Source organism: Bos taurus, chromosome 1 (genome assembly GCF_002263795.3).
Source record: "Bos taurus isolate L1 Dominette 01449 registration number 42190680 breed Hereford chromosome 1, ARS-UCD2.0, whole genome shotgun sequence".
NCBI classification, from domain to species: Eukaryota; Metazoa; Chordata; class Mammalia; order Artiodactyla; family Bovidae; genus Bos; species Bos taurus.
In genome coordinates, this window is record NC_037328.1 from 67169205 (window position 1) to 67192419 (window position 23215).

General features: G+C 36.3%; 1 protein-coding gene across 1 annotated transcript in view; it reads left to right on the forward strand.

The window, feature by feature from the left end:
- Nucleotides 1–23215, forward strand: part of SLC49A4 (solute carrier family 49 member 4) — an 88625-nt gene that overhangs the window by 47605 nt on the left and 17805 nt on the right. The window contains exons 5-7 of the mRNA NM_001101287.1: nucleotides 2907–3015; nucleotides 12860–12927; nucleotides 16275–16402. Coding sequence (NP_001094757.1) covers nucleotides 2907–3015; nucleotides 12860–12927; nucleotides 16275–16402 — 305 coding nt within the window. The remainder of the gene's footprint in view (nucleotides 1–2906; nucleotides 3016–12859; nucleotides 12928–16274; nucleotides 16403–23215) is intronic.

Consider the following 23215-nt stretch of genomic DNA (forward strand, 5'->3'; position numbering starts at 1 on the left):
GCTTCAGGATACATGAACACTTTTATTTATTCATTCATTCTTTTCTTTATATTTCTCATTCCCATTCCCTTTTCCCTACCTAGGCTACCTTTCAAATGCATTTTATGTGTATCTCTTTGTGCTTTTGTAACATTTGTATTGTTTTGTATGCTTCTATTTTTATCTAAACAGTGACATATTTTGTATCTCATTCTGTTTGGCTTTTTTCACTAAACACTATGTGGTTTTTATAAAATACTTTTTATTTTGGAGATAGGAAGGTAGAACAGTATAACCTCCATATCCACATAACCAAATACCAACAATTACCACTTTGTGGTCAATATTGTTTCATTTGTACACTTCCCTCTTCCTATATCATGAAGCAAATCCCAAATGATAAATCATTTCATCCATATATATTTTAACATGTTTGTGTTAAAAAGATAGGAACTCTTTTAAACGTAAATACGTTATTATTGTTACACTGAAAACATTTTAGCAGTAGTTTGCTACTATCAAATTGGTGTTTCAATTGTCTCATAAATGTCATAAGTGCTTTTTGTTTGTTTAAGTCAGGATCTAGATTGGAACCATGCATTGCAGTTGGCTCAAATGCCTTATAATCTCTAGGTTTCCTTCCATCTCCCTCTCTTTTCTTTGTAATTGTTTGTTGAGGAGCTAGCTCTCTTGTCTCCAAGGTCTGGAACATGTTGATCATCTCTTTGTAGAGTAGTTTGCCCCTCTGCCCTCTGTATTTCCTGTAAATTGTTAGCTTGAACTGCATTCTGATTCAGGTTTTGGTTTTGATTTTACAGAACTACCTCCTGCTGTCTTCTTCCATCAGAAGGCACATGATATCTGGATAACTCTGATTTTGTGGTAGCCATGCTCTGTTCTCAAGATATATCTCTGTGCTTTGTGGATACCTAGTTCTCTGTACTCTGTGGTATGAAACCATCACATTTTTTATACCCATTCCCACTGTGTACTGTGCCTCCAACTCATTGTCACCACAGATACCACTGCAGTGACATCCTAATATGCGTCACTGTAGACCTAAGACTTCTTTGGAAAACAGACCTCACACAGCATTGCTGGATCATCAGCTATTTTAAGCTGAATTTGCCAAGTATTGTCAAATTGCTCTAAAAAAAATGCCTACACTTGTCTACACTTTCATCAGCAATGCCCATTTTCCCATATGCTTGCCAAACTTGGCATTATCCATCTTTCTAATTTCAGTAGTCCAGTGGGTAAAAATAAATCTATCTTTTGTTTAATATGCATTTTCTGGTTGTTAGTAAGTTTGAGACTCTCATGTAGTTGTTTGCCATTTAGGTTTCATCTACTGTAAATTCCCCTTCATAGATTCTACCCGTGTCTCAGTGGTAGTTTCTGTCTTTTTCTTAATGATTTACATATTCTAGATATAAATTCCCTGTTGATTTTTAAAAGTTCAAATATCTATTCCCATTATATCAGCTGTTTACTAATTTTCTCAGTGAATGTCTTATTTATAACTTCCTGTTCTTTTTCTTTCACATTTACGGATTTACCTAGACTCTGTGTTAGTATATGGTGTTAAATACCGGGAGGTTTTCCCTCTCTGTAAAATGATCTAGTACCATTCACTAAACAGTCCTCATCCATTTTATTTTTGTAGTGCCAGCTTTATTGTAGGTGGAGTTTCTGTGTCTTGGGTCTCTTTTTTCCTTCATCGTTCTCTTTCTTCTTGAGCAAATACCATACTATATTTATTACTCTGGATGTGCAGTTTGTCTTAATATCTGGTAGGACAAAGACTTCCTTTTTCACATTTTTCAAGGATGAGTTAGCCTTCCAAGGACTTTTATTTTCCCACATGAACTTTATTCTTAGATTTCTTTTAAAAATTCACCTGGAATTTTAATTGTGACTGCAGTGAATTATAGATGAATTGGTGGTAACTTGACAGCATGGACTCTGTTTCTGTTTATTTAAATCATCGTCTGTGCCCTCCTGTGTTCCCCCCTCTACCCGTAGAGATCTTGGGTCTTCCTGGTTTATTCCTAAATATTTTATAGTTTACAAATTTTAAAAAAGCTGTTGTGAATGATATCTAACTCTTATTACATTTTAAAATTAAACTTTATTTTGAGATAATAGTAGATCCACATGCAGTTTTAAGAAATAATACAAAGAAATAACATGGGTCCTTTACCCAGTTTCCCCCAGTGGTAACATCTTACAAAACTATAGTGCGGTATCACAACCAGAAAATTCACACGTATTGTAAAGATACAGTACATTTCCATCATCAGAAGGATCCCGCCTATTGCCCTTGTATAGCCACACCTACTTCCCTCCCACTCTGTAGGTGCTGACAACCAGCTACTCTGTTTCCCATTACCATAATGTCACTTCAGGAATGTTATATAAATTGAGTCATATAGTACATAAAATTTTGGAGTTAGCTTTTTTTTCATCCACCATAATTCTCTGGAGATTCATCCAGGTTGTTTTGTGTATTGGTAGTTACTCCTTTTTATTGCTCAGTTGCATTCTGTGATTTGGATGTAGACAGTTTGTTTAAATGTTCATTAATCTTTTTTTCCCTCCACCTGTTCATCAGAAGAAACAGTAATATATCTTTACAAATAAGAACTTTTAAAAAAAATGAAGGTGCCTACTCATTTTATGAACTATTGTTGGTAATTCATCTATATAATAAACAGTGACATTTTTAAATAATGTGAACAAAAAACATTATTCTTATAAATATAAAATAAAAAATTTAAGGAACTTCAAATTTATTAAACTGACAAATATTTTCTATTTCTGATTCTGGTATTCCAATTTCCAAATGACTTACTTTTTCATGAGTAAGAGTTTAAATTCTAGATTTTGAACTTGTAATAATATTTTCTTTTTCTTCTCTTTTACAGCAATTTGAGATTTTTGATGATTGCTTTAGCATATGCCATACCACTTGGTGTATTTGCTGGCTGGTCTGGAGTTCTGGACTTAATTTTAACACCAGTGCATGTCAGCCAAGTAAGTGTTTTATTTCTTTATATCTTGTAGGTATTTTTGGTTCACTGAAGTTCTGAACATTGTCTGCCTGTTCTTACATTTGACTTCAGTGCCTAGGTAAAGCATTGTCCTGTACCACTGCTGCTAAAGGAAGATCTTTATGAAATAGTTATAAACAATATTGATTTTCTTCCTGGATTTTGTTAACCACCAGGAATTTCACTTATGATTAATGATGCTAATAAAAGAAAAATAAAGAATGAAAAAAATCTTAGGATCCTTGATTCTTGGTTTATAAAGATGAAGATCCCGTCATTAAATATAAGGCAATTCATACATCTAATTCCTCACTTTGTCTTCAGTCTCAGTATCTCATTTCCTTAAAAATAACCATTTCATCTACATGCTTGATGACGTCCATTCCTTCTCCTTGCTTCCAAATAGCATGGTAGGAAGGGGTCGAGAGACTAGGAAGGTCAGATGGAAGAAATCTAGCACACTGATCCATTGCATGAATAAACAACTTTTCCAATTTTCTTTTGAGGAACTTTTGGAATGTCTACATCTAGGCTGTCATAAACAGTGCTGTATGGATATTTTCATCCCTTATACATTTCTACTGGATATCTATCAAGGAATGGAATTGCTAGTTACAGGGTGTGCCTGCTTTGATAGATGATGCCAAACTCCTCCAAAGTAGTTGTTTTCGTTTATAGTCCTACCAGCGGTACATGAAATTTCTCCTTGCGGCATATCATTACCAGCACTTGGCAGTGTTAATCTTTTTAAATTTAGATGTGCTGATGACTGTGCAGTTGTATGCCCTTGTAGTGACTTCCATGACAGCTTTTTAAGTGGCATCCTTTTATTATGACACACCTGTTCAAGATTCTTGCCCACTGCCTGGCTGCCTTTTTCTTACTGCTTTGTAAAGAGGAGAGCTTTGTGAAAGTGGTCTCCCCAGGAAGGCTTGGCTGAGGAATGGACTGCACATGTAAAAGGCAAAGCTACCGCAGACTTAGTACAGAGACTGCTGTGGGGTGCAAAGCTAGGACAAGTATAGCAGAGGGCAAGCATGCAGGACCCTTGGAGTTCTGGCCCAGCCAGAGTGTAAGACCTCATTAACAACTTGTTAACATCTTAGGCTTCTGTTGAGACACCAGGAAGAACAAACTTTAGAATCACGGACCATACCCTCAATAGAGGAAAGCTTATTGTTCTTGGACCCACCATGAACAAAACCTAAAACCAAGCCCTGACAAAAATCTGCAGAGGACATGATTTGGAGATTGAAGCCTGCCAAGTGAAAGGAACTTGAGAAACAACTTGGTTTCTAATCTTCTTCACTAGTAAAGTGCAAAATTGAGCTTACACAAGTTCAAGGTGATCTGCCATTAATTGAATGGCATATGAACTCAAAAATCAACTATCTTAGAAAAGATAATCCAGAATCTCTATATTGTATCATCCACAGCATATAGTAGACAATTTTTTTAAAATTAGACATATAAACAATTAGGAAAATATGGTTCTTATTTAAAAACAAACAAAAGATGTGGTCAATAGAAACCAATTTGGAGATAGTCTAGGTGTTGGATTTAGCAGGCAGAAATGATATTGCAAAGGAGAAAGTGAGAGAAATCTTCTCTTGCTCCAAATTCATAAATCTATTCCCATATATTATTATGTAGAACTCTTTTATCCAATACAGTAGCCTCTAGTCACATGTGGCTATTTAATTTGAATAGTTTAAGATCATGGCATCCAGTCCCATCACTTCATGGCACATAGATGGGGAAACAGTGGAAACAGTGGCTGACTTTAGTTTTCTGGGCTCCAAAATCACTGCAGATGGTGATTGCAGCCATGAAATTAAAAGACGCTTACTCCTTGGAAGGAAAGTTATGACCAACCTAGACAGCATATTAAAAAGCAGAGACAACATTTTGTCAACAAAGGTCCGTCTAGTCAAGGCTATGGTTTTTCCAGTGGTCATGTATGGATGTGAGAGTTGGACTATAAAGAAAGCTGAGCACGGAAGAATTGATGCTTTTGAACTGTGGTGTTGGAGAAGACTCTTCAGAGTCCTTTGGACTGCAAGATCCAACCAGTCCATACTACAGGAGATCAGTCCAGGGTGTTCATTGGTAGGACTGATGTTGAAGCTGAAACTCCAATACTTTGGCCACCTGATGCGAAGAGCTGACTCATTTGAAAAGACCCTGATGCTGGGAAAGATTGAGGGCAGGAGGAGAAGGGGGCGACAGAAGATGAGATGGTTGGGTGGCATCACCGACTCAATGGACATGGGTTTGGATGGACTCTGGGAGTTGGTGATGGACAGGGAGGCCTGGCATGCTGCGGTTCATGGGGTCGCAAAGAGTCGGACATGACTGAGCGACTGAACTGAACTGAAACTATTTGAAATAAAATTAAAATGAAAAATTAACTTTCTCAATAGCACCAACCCATATATTATTGTGCAGAACTCTCTTATCCAGTACAGTAGCCACTAGTTACATGTGGCTATTTAATGTGAATAGTTTAAACTAGTTGAAATAAAATTAAAATGAAAAATTAACTTCCTCAATAGCACCAACCACTTTTCAGGTGCTCGTGGCCACATGCAACTTACAGGTACCGTATCGGACAGTGTTGACATAGAATATTTCCATCATCATAGAAAGTTCTGTGGAACAGTGCTGTTCTGGAAACTTTATTGTTATTCCGGTCACATTTAAACCTAGAATTGAATTGTGTGCTTGTTAAAAGGTAGGGATTAAATTTCTTTTATCCCAGATAGTTCTTCATTAACCTAACACCAATTTTTGAGAAGATCGTTCTTTCCCCATTACTCTCCAGTGTCATCTTTGTCATAATGAAATGCTCTTATGTGCATGGATGTTTCTAAATTATTTTTTCTTCTAGTCTATTTATCTGTCTCTTTGCCAATACCAAATTGTCTCAAGTATTTTAGTTTTATAATAAGTTTTAGTGTGTAGTAGAATAAATACTCTTTGAGATTTTGATTAGAATTTTATGAATCTCTAGGTCAGTTGGAGAATTAACTTTTTTGTAATAGTAAGTCTTCAAAATCATGATCATTATATCTCTCATCTACTTACCTAATGTCTCTCTGAATCTCTTTTCTCAAAAACACCTTCTATATATTTGTTAGATGTATTACCAGGTATTTGATGTTTTCTGAAGCTATTATAATTGGTAACTTTAAAAATCTTACTTTTTGTTGGCTGGCATGTAGAAATATAGCTGGTTTTTGAAAATGATTGAAGTATAGCTCATCTTATATCCAGCAACCTTATTAAATTCACTTATTTATTTATCCATAGATATTTTTACCTCTCTGCATACATCTCATATCAGTTGTAACTAATGATAATTAGATGGAGAAAAATACATTTAATAAAATTCAGCACTGAGATAATCATCTGGTCTTTCTCTTTTAATCTGCAGATATGGTGAATTGCATTTGTTGATTATAAAATGTTGAACTACCTTGCATTTCTGTACTAAATCCATTTTGTCAGTGAGTTATTATAGTTTTTATATATCACTGAATTCAGTTTGCTTGCATTTTGTTTAGGATTTTTTGCATTTATGTTCCTGAATGAGATTAGTCTATAATTTTTTTTATCTTGTCCTACCATTTCAATTTTAGTATCAAGATTTCGCTAGTCTCAGAAAAGAACTTCTGAAATGTTTCCTCTTTTTCTGTTATTGAAAGAGTTTATGTAAGTTTGATGGTGTGAGGATTATATTTTTCCGTAAATATTTGGTAGATTTCACTGATAAAGCCATCTAGTTTTCTTGTGATACTGTTTTCCCTTCATTTCCGTCTGATAATCTTTGTGTTTTAATTGGAATATTTAGTCCATTTGCAGTTAATGCAATTATTGGTAGATTTGAGTCTAGATCTACCACCTTATTATTGGTTTTCTTTTTTTTCCAATCTAGTCTATCCTTTTTCTCTTCTTTCTCCTGGATTAAGTATTTTTTACTACTCTGTTTTCCCCTTTTATTAGCTTGGTAGTTTTAGTCTCTTATTATTTAGTGGTTATCCTAGAGGGTACAGAATGTACATTTCACTTATTAACATCTATTATAAATTAGAACTTTTAACTCTACCAGGACTGTCCAAGGTCCTCAGAACCCTTTGATTCCATCTAAGCCTCAACTGTGTGTGTATGCTTAGTTGCTGAGTCATGTCGCTCAGTCTTTGCGACCCCATAGACAGTAGCCTACCAGGCTCCTCTGTCCATGGGATTATCCTGGCAAGAATACTGGAATGGGTTGCTGTTGCCTCCTCCAGAGGATCTTCCAGATCCAGGGATCAAATCCGCATCTTCTGCAGCTCCTGCTTTGCAGGCAGATTCTTTACCACTGAGCCAGCTGGGAGGCCCACAATGGAGTATTACTCAGCCATAAAAGAGAATTAATTCTGCCATTTGCAACAGCATGGATATACCTAGAGAATATTATGCTTGGTGAAGTAAGTCATATATATCACTTACATGCAGAATCAAAAAAATATTACAAATGAATGTATATGCAAAACAGCAACAGACTCACATATAGAAAACAAACTGCTGCTGCTGCTGCTAAGTCACTTCAGTCGTGTCCGACTCTGTGCAACCCCATAGACGGCAGCCCACCAGGCTCCCCCATCCCTGGGATTCTCCAGGCAAGAACACTGGAGTGGGCTGCCATTTCCTTCTCCAATGGATGAAAATGAAAAGTGAAAGTGAAGTCGCTCAGTTGGGTCCTACCCTCAGCGACCCCATAGACTGCAGCCTACCAGGCTCCTCCATCCATGGGGTTTTCCAGGCAAGAGTACTGGAGTGGGGTGCCATCGCCTTCTCCTAGAAAACAAACTAATGGTTACCAAAAGGAAGAAGAAAATGGGGAGAAACAAATTAGGGGTATGGGACTAAGAAATACAAACTACTATGTATAAAATAGGTAATCAACAGGATATATTTTATAGCACAGGGAATTAGAGCCATTATTTTGCAATAACTTTTAGTGGAATATAATCCGTAAAAATACTGAATCACCTGAAACTCATATAATACTATAAATCAAGTATGCTTCAATTTAAAAAATAAGAATAGGTAATAAGGAGATCAGTCCTGGGTATTCATTGGAAGGACTGATGTTGAAGCTGAAACTCCAATACTTTGACCACCCAATGCAAAGAGCTGACTCTTTGGAAAAAACCCTGATGCTGGGAAAGATTGAGGGCAAGAGGAGAAGGGGACGACAGAGGATGAGATGGTTGGATGGCATCACCAACTCAATGGACATGGGTTTGGGTGGACTCTGGGAGTTGGTGATGGACAGGGAGGCCTGGCATGCTGCGGTTCATGGGGTCACAGAGTCGGACACAACTGAGCAACTGAATTGAACTGAACTGAAAAAAACAATTCAAAATGAAACACATTTATTCTGCTCAAGGTTTGTAGGACTTCTTGAATCTATGGCTTAATGTCTCATCAGTTTCAGAAAATTCTTAGCCAATGTCCCTTCAAAGCTTATGTTTCATTTTCTCTATTACTTTTTCCTTCAGTAATTCTAACCATATGTGTTCTACTTTCACACTTCTTTCCTATGTCTTTTACTCTGTGTTCTGAATTTTCTATCCTTTGCCTTTCTCTGTTCAAACTGAATATTTTACCTAGCTTTTCTTCCAACTTATAATTTCAGTTTTCTGCTCTAATATGCTGTTAAACTCATCTATGAGTTACTTTCAACTATTATGTTCTTAAGTTATAAAATTTTTATTCAATGCTTTTTCATAGTTTCCAAATTTCTGTAGAAATGCTTGATCTTGTCTTTTATTGTTTTTGAAACTATTAAAAATAGTTATTTGAAATCTATATTTCCTAATCCCTTTATCTAGATCCCTTGTGGGTCTCTTTATATTTGTGATATTCATTCATGTTTTCTTATGCGTTCAGTTATTTTTGACTGAGTGCTCAACATAGTATATGAAAAGTTGTAGTGATAACTTAAGCTTGAAATGGTGTTCTTTTCCTCTAGAAAGTACTTATGTTTTTTTTTAGGAGTCTAAGGATCACTTAATCCAGTTTTAAGAATTGAGATCATTTAAAACTAGGTTTTAGTCCCTCAGAATATGGTTCCATTTCTTCTTCTTTTTTTTTAAAGTTCCATTTCTCATTTATACCACTCTTAGGCATGGTAGTGGTTTAGTTGCCAAGTCGTATTTGACTCTTGCGACCGCATGGATTGTAGCCTGCCAGGCTCCTTCCGTCCATGAGATTTCCCAGGCAGGAATTTTGGAGTGGGTTGCCATTTCCTTCTCCAGGGGATCTTCCTGACCCAGGAATTGAACGCTGGTCTCCTGCATTGCAGGCAGATTCTTTACCAACTAAGCCACCAGGGAAGCCTGCTCTTAGGTATGCTGCTGCTGCTAAGTCGCTTCAGTCGTGTCCGACTCTGTGCGACCCCATAGATGGCAGCCCACCAGGCTTCCCCGTCCCAGGGATTCTCCAGGCAAGAACACTGGAGTGGATTGCCATTTCCTTCTCCAGTGCAGGAAAGTGAAAAGTGAAAGTGAAGTCGCTCTTAGGTATAGTCCCTGGCTAAAGCCTGGAGTTTTCTACAAGGCCAGCCACCTAAGAGCAGGCCTCAAACTCGTATTTTTTTTCTTCCTAGATTCATGAGGCTGTCAGTAGTTTTACAGCCCCTTAGCTACCTTTTCTGAAATCAGTAGACACACTCCTAAGGAAAAAGTGCCCCCAAATACCCAGGCTTCCTTCTCATCTTATGATTCCAGAATTATGAATTACTTTCTTGACTCTCTACTGCCTTCAAACATATTTCCCACTCCAGATTTTCTGCTTTGCAACCAGAAAATTAACCCAAATTACCTAGTGTATCTTTACGATAAGGAGAAAACCTTTTAATTTCCTGTTTTTCTGGATGGCAGATATTCCAAGCATACTCAACTTCAGGAAGAAAAAGTGTAGCACCCATTCAGATGATGCTGATTTTGTAGATCTTACGATTCATGTTACAAAGCCTGAGAATCCCTTCCAAGTGTCTCTCTGTACAAACTCTTAAGAGATACAGACACTATGAGTCATACCAGGTATTAAATAAAATGAAATTTAAAATTAAATAAGAACAGATCTTCTGGGTTGGTAGACACATAGACACCCTCCAATTAATTTGGATACTCCCAAATTAATTAATTAAATTCAAGCAAAGAAAAAAATTAATTATTGGGGAGAATATTATTAACTAAAGCAAATATCATGAATAGAGAAAGCAGAAAATGGCCTGAAAGGACCAGGGTTAGTATAGTCAGATACACAGTGTTCTTCACCTGATGCAGGACCCCAGTGACCTACAGGATAGATGAGAATGTTTATAGGGACTTTATAGTATAATAGGCCTCAGTCCATAGTGTTAATAAATGCTAAATGCAAGAAGAGGGGCAGTTCTGAAGAACAGAGAATTCTCTTGCCCCACATGCCAGTAGTGTGAAAGAAAAACTGTAGAGATGATTTAAATTTCTGGTGTTATTTTTCTCCAGAGAACATTTATCTTTGTTTCTGGCACCAGACACTGGTAGAGAAAGATTTGTGTAAAGTTATTGTAATACTTTGGAATTTGTAATACAGTGGAAACAGTGTCAGACTTTATTTTTCTGGGGTCCAAAATCACTGCAGATGGTGACTGCAGCCATGAAATTAAAAAACGCTTACTCCTTGGAAGGAAAATTATGACCAACCTAGATAGCATATTCAAAAGCAGAGACATTACTTTGCCAACAAAGGTCCGTCTAGTCAAGGGTATGGTTTTTCCTGTGGTCATGTATGGATGTGAGAGTTGGACTGTGAAGAAGGCTGAGCGCCGAAGAATTGATGCTTTTGAACTGTGGTGTCGGAAAAGACTCTTGAGAGTCCCTTGGACTGCAAGGAGATCCAACCAGTCCATTCTGAAGGAGATCAGCCCTGGGATTTCTTTGGAAGGAATGATGCTAAATAAAGCTGAAACTCCAGTACTTTGGCCACCTCATGTAAAGAGTTGACTCACTGGAAAAGACTGATGCTGGGAGGGATTGGTGGCAAGAGGAGAAGGGGACGACAGAGGATGAGATGGCTGGATGGCATCACTGACTCGATGGACATGAGTCTCAGTAAACTCCGGGAGTGGTGATGGACAGGGAGGCCTGGCGTGCTGCCTTTCATGGGGTTGCAAAGAGTCGGACACGACTGAGCGACTGATCTGATCTGATCTGATTGTAATACTAAGAGTAGGCTAAGAATGCCAAAATTCTGAGACTGAAGAAGACATTAGTTTCTCATTCACACAGGTATCTAGGATAGTTTGCCTAATAATCCAGAACAGTTGTCCACAGTTTGGATTGCTCTCTTGCTTACACTGATTTAGACACCTAGGTTGCTTCCTCTTTGAAGCTCTTCTGTCTCCTAGGGCCTTGTCATTATATGCATGGGTGAAGATGGCTGACTATCCATATTCCAGCTGGCAGAGAGGGAAAGAAAGCATTGGCGGAGGCATACAGTTGCCTTCTAGGTTCTAGCCTAGAGATGGCACACCTCACTTTTTTCCACTTCCATTAATGAGAACTTAGTCATGTGGTCCCATGTGGCTGAATATGGGCTAGAACATGTAAACTAGCTAAATGCCCTGGTAGGATAAGATATAATATATTTTGGTGGACAGCTGACCAGTTCTATCACTTCTGTAATGAAAAATATGACTAGAAAACTAATAAGAGATAGAATTTAGTTTGGGTAGCTCCCAAGTGCCAGGGCAAGTTTGAACTTTGTCCTATAACCACAAAGAAAGCCAATAACTGTTTCTGAGCAGGGAAGTGGAATGATTGAAATAATTATTCTGGAAATAGTGGGCAAAAAGATTGCTACTACAGGAGTCCAGAAGTACAAAATAAGAAAATAAGCAATTGTGATGCCCGTGATGGGGAAAGAGAAAAGACAAAATGCACCAGTATTGTTCAGAACACATGAAATGTCAAGTATTGTCAACTAACAGGTATTGGGCAGTTTGCATTGATTAACTTATTTAACTCTCAGAAAAACCCTCACTATCCCGAATCCCCATCCTACTAATGAGAAAACTGAGACATGGGGTGCGTGTTGCAACAGAAGCCAAGTCATAGTAAGAGTTAAAGCTACTCTTGAACTGAGGATGAGTGATGAGGAAACGTAGGCAGCGTTTGTAGATTGCTCTGAGCAAGTTTGTCCATGAAGGTAGGGAAGAGACGAGACATTAGATGATGGAGAAACATCATCAGGTAACAGCCACAGCTCTAACCTCTATTGAGCACTTCCTGTATGTTGACTGCTGATCTAAGGTTTGTGTGGAAATTATCTCACGTCCATGTTATAGGCAGGAAGACCTAATTTGCAGAGTCACAAAGCTAGTAAATGACAGGGCTGGAAATGTTTTCTCCAGGAGTAGAACGAGCTGTCCATTTGAAGTCGAGCTCAAATTCTTTGTCTCCTCAGGTACTCAACCTGTTTTCTCTCTCTCTCCCACCCGCAACCCTCTTCTCCCCCCACTCATCTGTGTTCTCTTAATACATTCTCTTTTGACTTGTACCGGACATTTTAGCACTTAATTATTGCCTAGTACTTTCCTGGTATTTATTTAGATAAGTTTGTATTAACTAGTCACACATGAATCCTTTCATCTGATTCATTTTCTTAAATAGTATTTCCTAAATTTTATGCCATTTAGCTATTAACATACTGATTAAAGACAATTTTTTCCATGCCTTCTAAACTGCAACATGATAATCTTGTATTAAATGTGTCTGCCACTTTCTTAACAGGTAGATGCTGGCTGGATTGGATTTTGGTCCATTGTTGGAGGCTGTGTTGTTGGAATAGCTATGGCAAGGTGAGAATATTTTACGGTAAACATGTGAGTAAGCACAATCAAAAAAAGAGCCCAAAGGGAAACTCAGCTACCCTAGATAACCATTAACATTTAAGGAAAAGTAAAACAGGCAAAAGTCAAAAAAAGGACACTTGTTCAGGCTATAAGAAAATCCACACACAGTAGGTAGAATTTGCTGCTACAAGAAACCTTCTCAGGAGTCCACTGTAAAATGTTCTTGGAGACTAGAGATGTGTTTCCAGTGTATTAAGCTTCCTCTCTCCATATTTTTAAAGAACAGCATCTACAAATTGGACTCAAGGAAAGATGATACAATAATAAAGGCAGATTGATAGTTACCGGGAGTAGAAAAGAATTGAAGGGAATCATTCATAAGAGCATATCTAGAACTTTCCATGAAAAGTCAGTATCCTGATTAGCAAATATTTATTTCTGGTCTTTTTTGACAGGTATGACCCTATGGTTATCCCATTTTGATGAAAAATGCCCATAAAGACTTTGAGTTTCATCAAACTCTCTTTAATTCTTAACCCAATATGACAACACATTTTTAGAATGAGTCAGAATAAGGGAAAATCTCATTTATTCTAAAAAAAAGAAAAGAATGAAAATGTCACTCATGTAGGTGGCTACCTATAAAACTACTCTTGGTGTTTCCAGTGAGATAATATTCATTCACTTTCCAAATCATTTTATCCTATTTAAACAAAAACAAAATTGTGTAATCAACTTTACCAGGAAGGGAAGAATATAGCTACATATTTGGGGAGATCAAGTAAGATATGTGAAGCACCTGTCTAAATACTTAAACATAATTGACACAGGATAATATTATAACTAGACCTTATAGTTTGCATAGTGTTTCTGGGCTGATAAAAGAATAAATTGACACTTATTTCTAAATCACTTTTTCTGAGGTTTTTATAAATTAGGAAATATAATAAAATCAAAAAGCTAAAGAAAAATATGAGCACAGCTATTTGTATGAAATCACTGCACTGATACTATCACTTTTGATAAGAATCCTATCTAATTTTTCTAATTAATCTCCAAACCAATGATACTGAGTCATCATTTACCAAATCTTTTTCTGAGCATCACATCAGTCAAAGAGGGACACATTATGTATCAGAAATGACATCTTATTTGGGCCTTTCTCTGTATTTTTTCTACAAACCCTTAATTTTAACTTTATGGAAATAGAACTAGAGGGAAAAATTAGAATGAGGACATTTCTGTTTTTAAATTGTTGAAATGGAAGTTTTAAAAAGTACAACCCTTACTCTGGAATCCAAAGTCAATTGTAATATCTTCTAAGCCTAAAATAAGTTTTTAAATTATATTCAAAACAGCCTTTTTGGGGTCCCTAGAATGGAATCTCCTTATAGACGTGAGTACTTTAGGTGGTTGGTTGTTTGTTCATGCGTGTGATTATGTTACTAAAGGTTGGGCTTCCTTGGCGGTTCAGTTGGTAAAGAGTATGCCTGCAATGCAGAAGGCCCAGGTTCAATCCCTGCGTAGGGAAGATCCTCCTGGAGAAGGGACTAGCAACCTACTCCAGTATTCTTACCTGGAGAATTCCGTGGACAGAGGAGCCTGACAGGCTACAGTCCATGGCATTGCAAGGAGTCAGACACAACTGAGTGACTAACACTTTCATTTTCACACACTACTCAAGGTTACTACTAAATGTACTACTTTGGTCTTAACAGTACACTTTGATAGTATTGGCCCATTTGAAAGGACTAGGTCTCCAAAATTGGTGGACCAGAGTGGTCAATTTAGTCTTATGTGATCAGGCCCTGAAAAACTTACTAACTGTTCAACTTCACTCAACTGGTTGTACCAGAAAACTGTTTTATTCTCTCATACCAGCCATCTGCCTATCTCACCAGTAAGTTCATGCCACATCACTTAATATAAACCAAAAGAGTAATGAACATAGAATTAAAACAAAGCTTTTGGATTTTCTTGAGGAGCATTTCCATCAAGCTGTGAAACATTTTTCAGAGTACATAAGAATTTTCTTTTTGTCAACTTTCATAGTAGAGAACTAACCAAAGTCACTGGGCAAAGGTGCATCCATTTTTCCCACCAAAAGATGGCATCAGCTCTCACAGGCAGTCGTTTTAGTCTAGATAACACTTTACAAACGTGATTAACCACGTCATGTCAAATAAGTGCAAAATGAAAGAGTATTGCAAGTCATATCATTACAATAGAAATTAAAATCTATTTTACAAAAACAAAGAGAAAACATGGTAAATGTTATATTTGTGATGGGATCAGTTTTTCTACAATAGGAACAATTCTGAAGGACAGAGTAAGTTGTGTACAGGCAGAGCCAGACAATTGTGTTTATACAATCAGTGGTTCATTAGCAGATGAGGAAGAACGGTTGGCAAATAGGCAGGTTTTTGGTCATGACTAAATAGAAAGTATCTCTACCAGGAGTTTCATGTTAATTCAAGACAAAGCAGGATTTTTGAGAACTTAAAGTGCTATGAAACATTATGAACAAATTTTGTAGAATAAATTCAGTATTCTAGAGGTATGTTCTTGCTCTTACAAACCTTACAGTCTGATAGGGAAGAAAAACAATAAATGCAAAAGCAAGAGATATTTCAAGAGTGTGAGAATGGGGTGGGGAGGGCCATGAGCATGGAGAGCCTTCCTGAACGGAGACCTGAATGACCTAAGGAGTAAGCAGGAGTAAGTCACGTGACAGTCTGGAGATGCCAGCATTCCCGGACAGGGGCAGAAGCTACGGCTGCTATGGGAAACAACCTTAGTATGTAGGAGAGACAGAAGCAGGGCTGTGCGAGTGAAGAATAGTAAGACAAAGGGAAAGTGGAGGCAGAAACCATATCATATAGGAAGGACCCCAAAGGCTCTGATGTAAGGATTTATATTTGGCTCTAAGTGACTTTGAATTTTGGGAGAGCTGTCTTTGTAAGTTTTTATCAATGTTGGCCCATTTTCTAAGACTAGGACATTATGTGCTCATTATAGGATGTTTGGAAATTATAGAAAAATATACAAAGAAAGTAAAAGTGGCAATTAAAAACTAAGAATCTATCCTGTAATTATATTAATAAATACATAACAGAGATCATATTTTATGTGTTTTGTAAAAGGAAAAAAAAAAATCACAGAGCAACACTTATCACATACAGATACTCATACACACAAACACATAAAATGTATCAGTTTTTAAAAACATAAAAACTTGCTTTTAAAAGAATGCATTGAAATTTTTCAAGATATTATTGTTTAATCAAAGTGTGTCATTCATGTAAAGAGTATTTTAAAAATCCAGCTAGGATTAATACATTGTTTCTTTTCAGGTTTGCAGACTTTATCAGGGGTATGCTGAAACTAATTCTGCTCCTCCTGTTTTCTGGGGCTACGCTGTCATCCACGTGGTTCACCCTGACCTGTTTGAACAGCATCACACACCTGCCTTTAACCACAGGTAAACACAGACTGTTTTGAATTTTGAATGAATATTTTCAGTTTATAAAAGCATATATACACTGACAGTAGGGCTTTTTCCATAATTGTTATATATACAAGAAAGGTCTCCCTTGTCCAGCTGTCAGACCATAATCCCATCTAAGAAGCAACTGAAAATATTCCCATTGGTATTTTGCATATGGAAATGTATAATAGTTTGCCTAAGCTTACATAGCTTGGAAAATCATATCAGAGCATAATACAAAAATTTTTATCTTCTGTATAGCCATTACATCATTGTTAAACAGGAAGGAAAATGAACAAAGGCAAAAAGCTATGTTTCAAGTACACACCAGTAAAATTCTTTGAATGAGCAACTATAGGTTTATTTTATATTTAGGCTTTTAAAAACTTTTAATTCAATCTATATAAACTAAAAACAGAAAAAAAAAAAAGTTCACTATTTCTCCCACCCCTGACCTCTTGCAGCCACCAATCTGTTCTCTGTTTCTATGAGCTTGGTTTTTTATGGTTTTTGTTTTTTTGTTTGTTTTTAATTCTACATGTAAGTGAGATCATACAGTATTTGTCTTTCTGTATCTTGACTTACTTCACTTAGCATAATATCCTCAAGATCAAAACATGTCACAGATGGCAAGATTTTGTTCTTTATGCCTGAGTAATATTCTATTGCATATATATTCCACAATTTACCCATTGTTAGGATTAGGTTGCTTCCATATCTTGGCTACTGTAAATAATGCTGCAGTGAACATGGGGGTGTGGATATCCTTTTGAGCTAATGATATCCGTTCCTCAGATAAGAAATGAGATTGCTGGATCAAATGGTAGTTCTAATTTTAGTTTTTTGAGGAACCTAAGTACTGTTTTCCATAGTGGCTGCACTAATTTGCATCCCCACCAACAGTACACAAGGGTTTACCTTTCTCCGCATCCTTACCAACACTTGTTATTTCTTATCTTATTGGTGATAGCCATTCTGACAGGTGTGGAGTGATATCTCATTGTGATTTTTGATCCATGTTTCTCTGATGATTAATGATACTGCGTTTCTTTTACGTGTCTGTTGGCCATCTGTATGTCTTCTTTGGAAAAATGAGTATTCAGATCTTCTGCCATTTTTTATTGCATTGTTTGTTTTTTAGTACTGAAATGTATGAATTATTGGTATATTTTAGATATTAGCCCCTTATCAGATAAATGGTTTGCAATTATTTTCTTCCATTCAGTAGGTTGCCTTTTCATTTGTTGATAGCTTCCTTTGCTCTGCAGGAGCTTTTCAATTTGATGTAGTCTCAGTTGTTAATTTTCACTGTTGTTCTTTTGGTGTCAGAATCAAAAAATTATTGCCAAGACCTGTGTCAAGGAGCTTACTGTCTCTTTTATATTCTAGGAGTTTTATGGTTTCAGGTCTTATGGATTCAAATTATGATTTCAAAGTTTTATGGATTCAAGGCTCTGATTCATTTTGTGTTAATTTCTGCATATGGTGTAAGATAGTGATCCAGTTTCATTCTTTTGCATGTGGTTGTACCGTTTTCCCAATATCATTTATTGAAGAGGCTGTTCTTCCCCATTGTATATTCCTGGCCTTTTTGTTGTAAACTAATTGACTGTAAGTGTACAGGTTTTATTCTGGGCTCTCTGTTTTGTTCCACTGATCTGTGTCTGTATTTTTATGCCAGTACCATACTATTTTAATTACTCTAGCTTTGTTATACAGTTTGAAATCAGGGCATGTGACGCCTCCAGCTTTGTTCCTTTTTTCAAGATTGCTTTAGCTATCCAGGGTCTTCTGTGGTTCCTGACAAATTTTAGGATTATTTCTTCTATTTAGACTGTAAAAAATGCCATTGGAAGTTTGATAGCTATTGCATTGAATGTGTACATTGCTTTGGGTAGTATGGATGTTTTATCAATAGTTATTCTTCCAATCTATGAGCACAGACTATCTGTCCACTTATTGTGTCTTCTTCAATTTCTTTAATTAATGTCATGTAGTTTTCGGTATACAGACCTTTCACCTCCTTGGTTAAACTTACTCCTAGATATTTTATTCTTTTGTTATAATTGTAAATGGGATTTTTTTCCTCATTTCTCTTTCAGATAGTTTATTACTAGTATAAAGAAATGCAAGGTTTTGTGTTGATCTTGTAGCCTACAATTTTACTAAATTTATTAGTTCTAACAGTTTTTTGATGGCGTCTTCAGGATTTTCTATGTATAATATCATGTCATCTGCAAACGGTGTCAGTTTTGCTTCTTCCTTCCCTGTTTGGATGCCTTTTTTTTTCCTTGCCCATAAAAGTGGGGAGAGTGGGCATCCTTGTCTTGTTCCTGATCTTAGAGGAAAAACTTTCAGCTTTTTACCATTGAGTATGATGTTAACTGTGATCTTGTCATGTATAGCCTTTGTTATGTTGAGATACATTCCCTCTATACCCTCTTTGTTAAGAGCTTTTATCATAAATGGATGTTGAATTTTGTCAAGTGCATTTTCTCTCTGTCTCGAGATGACCACATGGTTTTTCACTCCTCATTTTGTTAACCTGGTGGTTAACATTAACTGGTTTGCAGATGTTGAACTAGTCTTGGATTCTTCAAATAAATCCCACTTGACCATGGTTTATGATTGTTTTAATTTATTGTTAAATTTGGTTTACTAATATTTTGTTGAGGGTTTTTTCATCTATATTCAGCAGGGATATTGGTCTGTAATTTTCCTTTTTTGTGGCATCCTTGTTTGGTTTTGGTATCAGGGTGATTTTGGCCTTTTAAAATGTATTTAGAAATTTCCCCCTCTTCTATTTTTTGGAAGAGTTTGAAAAGGAATTGTGTTAGTTCTCCTTTGAAAGTTTGGTAGAATTCATTAGTGAAGGCTTTTGGTCATGGACTTTTGTTTGTTGAGGTTTTTGATTATTGATCCAGTCCTTTTTGCTAGCAACTGATCTGTTCAGATTTTCTATTTCATCATGATTCAGGCTTTGTAGATTGTGTATTTCTGGGAATTTACCCATTTCTTCTAGGTTGTCTATTTTGTTGGCATATAATTGTATCATAGTAGTCTCTTATCCTTCGTGTTTCTGATATCAATTATAACATCTCTTTCATTTCTGATTTTATTTATTTGAGTCCTCTCTCTTTTTTTTCTTGGTGAGGTTAGCCAAGGAATACAATATTGGCAATTTACATATTATTAGCTCATCCAGTTGACCTGAAACATTTATAACTGCAGTTGTTTTTGATTGTTATTAGTATCATTTGGGAATCTATATTAATCTTTCCATGGCTGCTATTAATAAGTTACCACAAATGTTGTTGTTGTTCAGTCACTAAGTCATGTCTGACTCTGCGACCCCATGAACAGCAGCATGCCAGGCTTCTCTGTCCATCACTAACTCTCTGCGTTTCCTCAAACTCATGTACATTGATTCGGTGATGCCATCCAACCATCTCATCCTCTGTCGCTCCTTCTCCTCTTGCCCTCAATTTCCCCTAGCATCAGGGTCTTTTCCAGTGAGTCAACTTTTCACATCAGCTGGCCAAAGTATTGGAACTTCAGCTTCAGCATCAGTCCTTCCAATAAATATTCAGGGTTGATTTCCTTTAGGATTGACTGGTTTGATCTCCTTGCAGTCCAAGGGACTCTCAAGAGTCTTCTCCAGCACCATAGTTCAAAAGCATCAATTCTTTGGCCTTCAGCCTTCTTTATGGTCCAGCTCTCACATCCATGATGACTATTGGAAAAACCATACCCCAAATATAGTGACTTTAAAAAACAACACAAATTTATCATCTTACATTTCTGTAAGTTAGAAGTAAGCTTGAATCTCACTAGGCCAAAGTCAAAATGTGGGCAGACTCTAGGGAAGAATTTGTTTCCTTGCCTCCTCTAACTTCTAGAGGCTCCCCACATTCCTTGGCTTGTGGCTCCCTTCCTCTGTCTGTAAAGCTAGCAATAGCAGGTCAGGTCCTCATACTACATCATCTGTTTCTTCCTTACACATCCTTCCTTCCTTCATCATTGGTTCCTTCCTTCCCTCTGAACATCATATTCTGCCTCCTTCTTCCACTTTTAAGGCTCCTTGTGATTACATTGGGTTTACTCGGATAATCCAAGATAATCTTCCAGTTTTAAAGTCAGCTGATTAGTATCCTTAATTCCATCTGCAGCCTGAATCCTTTTTTGCCATGTATAACATATTCACAGATTCTAGGATCTCACACATGAATATCTTTTAGGGGAAGGAGGGGACATTATTCTGCTTGCCACAGGATCTTTTTAGAATTACTTTGACAGATTATTTTATAAGCCAAGAGGGCTCTGTTATTGCTTCTTTGCTTTAACAAAAGATTGTTTAAAATGCAGATTTTTTATTCCATTTGCAAGTAATATTCAGCTACTTTTTAGATTATATGTTTAATTATGGGAATATTTGTTATAAAGGTAGACTGTAGGCTTATTTAATGTAACAAGCACTTATATGGATAGGAATTTGGAGAGTCTGAGAGTGGCTCTATGGGGACCTGTTACCCAGTGGCATGGATGTTCCATGAGACTCCCTGCATAAGAGGATGATTCCTTTTGGCTGCATGTAATTAATGTATATTATATATCCCAAGTTGGATTTACATGCTCTGTAATAAAAAGATCAGAAGTTTGCACATCAGAGGCATCAAATCTTTCAAAGACAACCATTTATTTAGGAGTGAGTGTAGTGACAATAGGGCAGTGGGATAAGATATACCCAGCATTACCAAACTGTACCAACCCAGCTGTGGCTATTTAAAAATGAAATAAAAATCCATTTCTTTTAATAGGTGGATATTATTTTTTTAATGGCCACTAAATTATTAAGACATATATATATTTATTTATTTATTTATTAAATTGTTTGAGCCTAGATGGACAGGGAGGCCTGGCGTGCTGAGGTTCATGGGGTCGCAAAGAGTCAGACTCGACTGAGCGACTGAACTGAACTGAACTGAACCATGTAAATAACAGAATTGTTAGCTATTTTCTTTGACTTTGAGGCAACACTAAAAAATTACTGAGATACAAATGGTGCTGAGAAGGAAGATTGGAAACCTCTGCTCTGTACATCCTGCTAGTATTCCCTCTTTTCAGTGTTTATTTTTTTGTCTATAAATCCCAGTTGTCCAAAGGAATCTTTTTTGGATACTTCACCCTTTTAATATACTAACATTCCTTCATTAGAGTTTTGAGCAATTTTGGCAAGTATTCTGAGCCAGAAAATTTTTTTTTTATTCTGGTGTAGTTTCAAATTTAACAGCTATTCAACATTCTGGTGGAACAGTTTTAGTTTACAATTCTTCTTGTTCATGGCATTACACTCAAAAGTTTTTTGTGATACTGCATGTCAAGTATTCATCTGTTAGATTTCACAAGAACACAGTCATGAGTACATGATTAACAGACATTTTTCCTTGAATTAAGTGTAGAATATTCATTATAAGATAGTATATGTTCATTGAATATCCTATATTTTCTATTTAACCTGATAAAATTAACAGTTTAATCTCTGGATGGCAGCATTATAAATTTAGTTTTCACCTCCTTTTTTGTCTGGACTTGTAACAATAAGCTTGTTTTACTTTTATAATCAGAAAGCATATATATTAATATATTTGAAAACTATGCATCTTTTTAAATCTTTAAAGGAAATTGATGTAATTGATCCCAGTCAAGACTTATTTTCCCATTCTGTCCTTAAAAATAATTATGTTGGACAGAAAGGAAAGCAGAATTCTGAAATAAACCAAGGCTAGAATTGAGAAATTGAGTTTGAGGTAGATGTCCTAACCACTGAATTAATAAATTCTCCTGTTTTCAAATGTCAGTTTATTAATGTCACTTAGAAGCTCCCGAATGATACATTTTTAACTTACAAATACACTGGATTAAGGTCTAGATTTGTTCACATACATTCTCTGAATTATCAGAGTATTGTTTTCTCTTTCCCAGTACTTAGCAATTAGTAATTACTTAGTATATGTCTTATCTTCGTATCAGCCTGGAAATATGGAGCATGGACTTTTGCCTTATAAATTCTGACACCAGCTCCACCCTAGTACCTAGCGCAAGCCCTGAGTAATGAATGAATGAGTGAATGAAGTATATTTTATCTCCATTTTGAATCTCAATAGGTATGACTTATTGCCAATAATAGTCGGGAAGCTTGGCCACTCTTTATTATTCAGCACTAGCTATAGGAAGGTCAAAGGGCACATTTTAATAGAACAATGGAGAATTTGAATAAATCTGTCACAGATACTCTTTCTTACTGCCTTTGTAAAAGTCTGACCTAATTCCTTTTAAGTAAAAAGGTTTGATGAAAGGGAACTTAGTACAAAATCTAATTATAGACACATCTAGACCTTTAGGCTGATATTTCAAGTCAGTGATGGCAAATTCATGGTTTTTTTTTTAAACCAGAGTCATTCTTTTTTTAATCAGGAAAATGTCTAGTCTTTTCCCAATTTCTAGCAAAATTAATGTTTCTACTATTACTTTTTATAAATCAGAAGAATCTGCGTGAAAAGTATTTGAAAATATACACCTTAATTATAACAACATAATAAATTAAAAGCTATTAATTTTGTTCAACCCACGTGTTATAAGTGCTACTACTGCTAGAACCTTCTAATGCAATTTTTTTGTAGTTCACTGATCTTGATATTACTGTTGCCATCTCTTCAGAAGAAAAACTGGATTATTGCATTCTATCTCAAGGTGTTCTATTTTCATATGTGTACAAACATCCTCTTGAAGGTTCTCAGTGGTATGCTC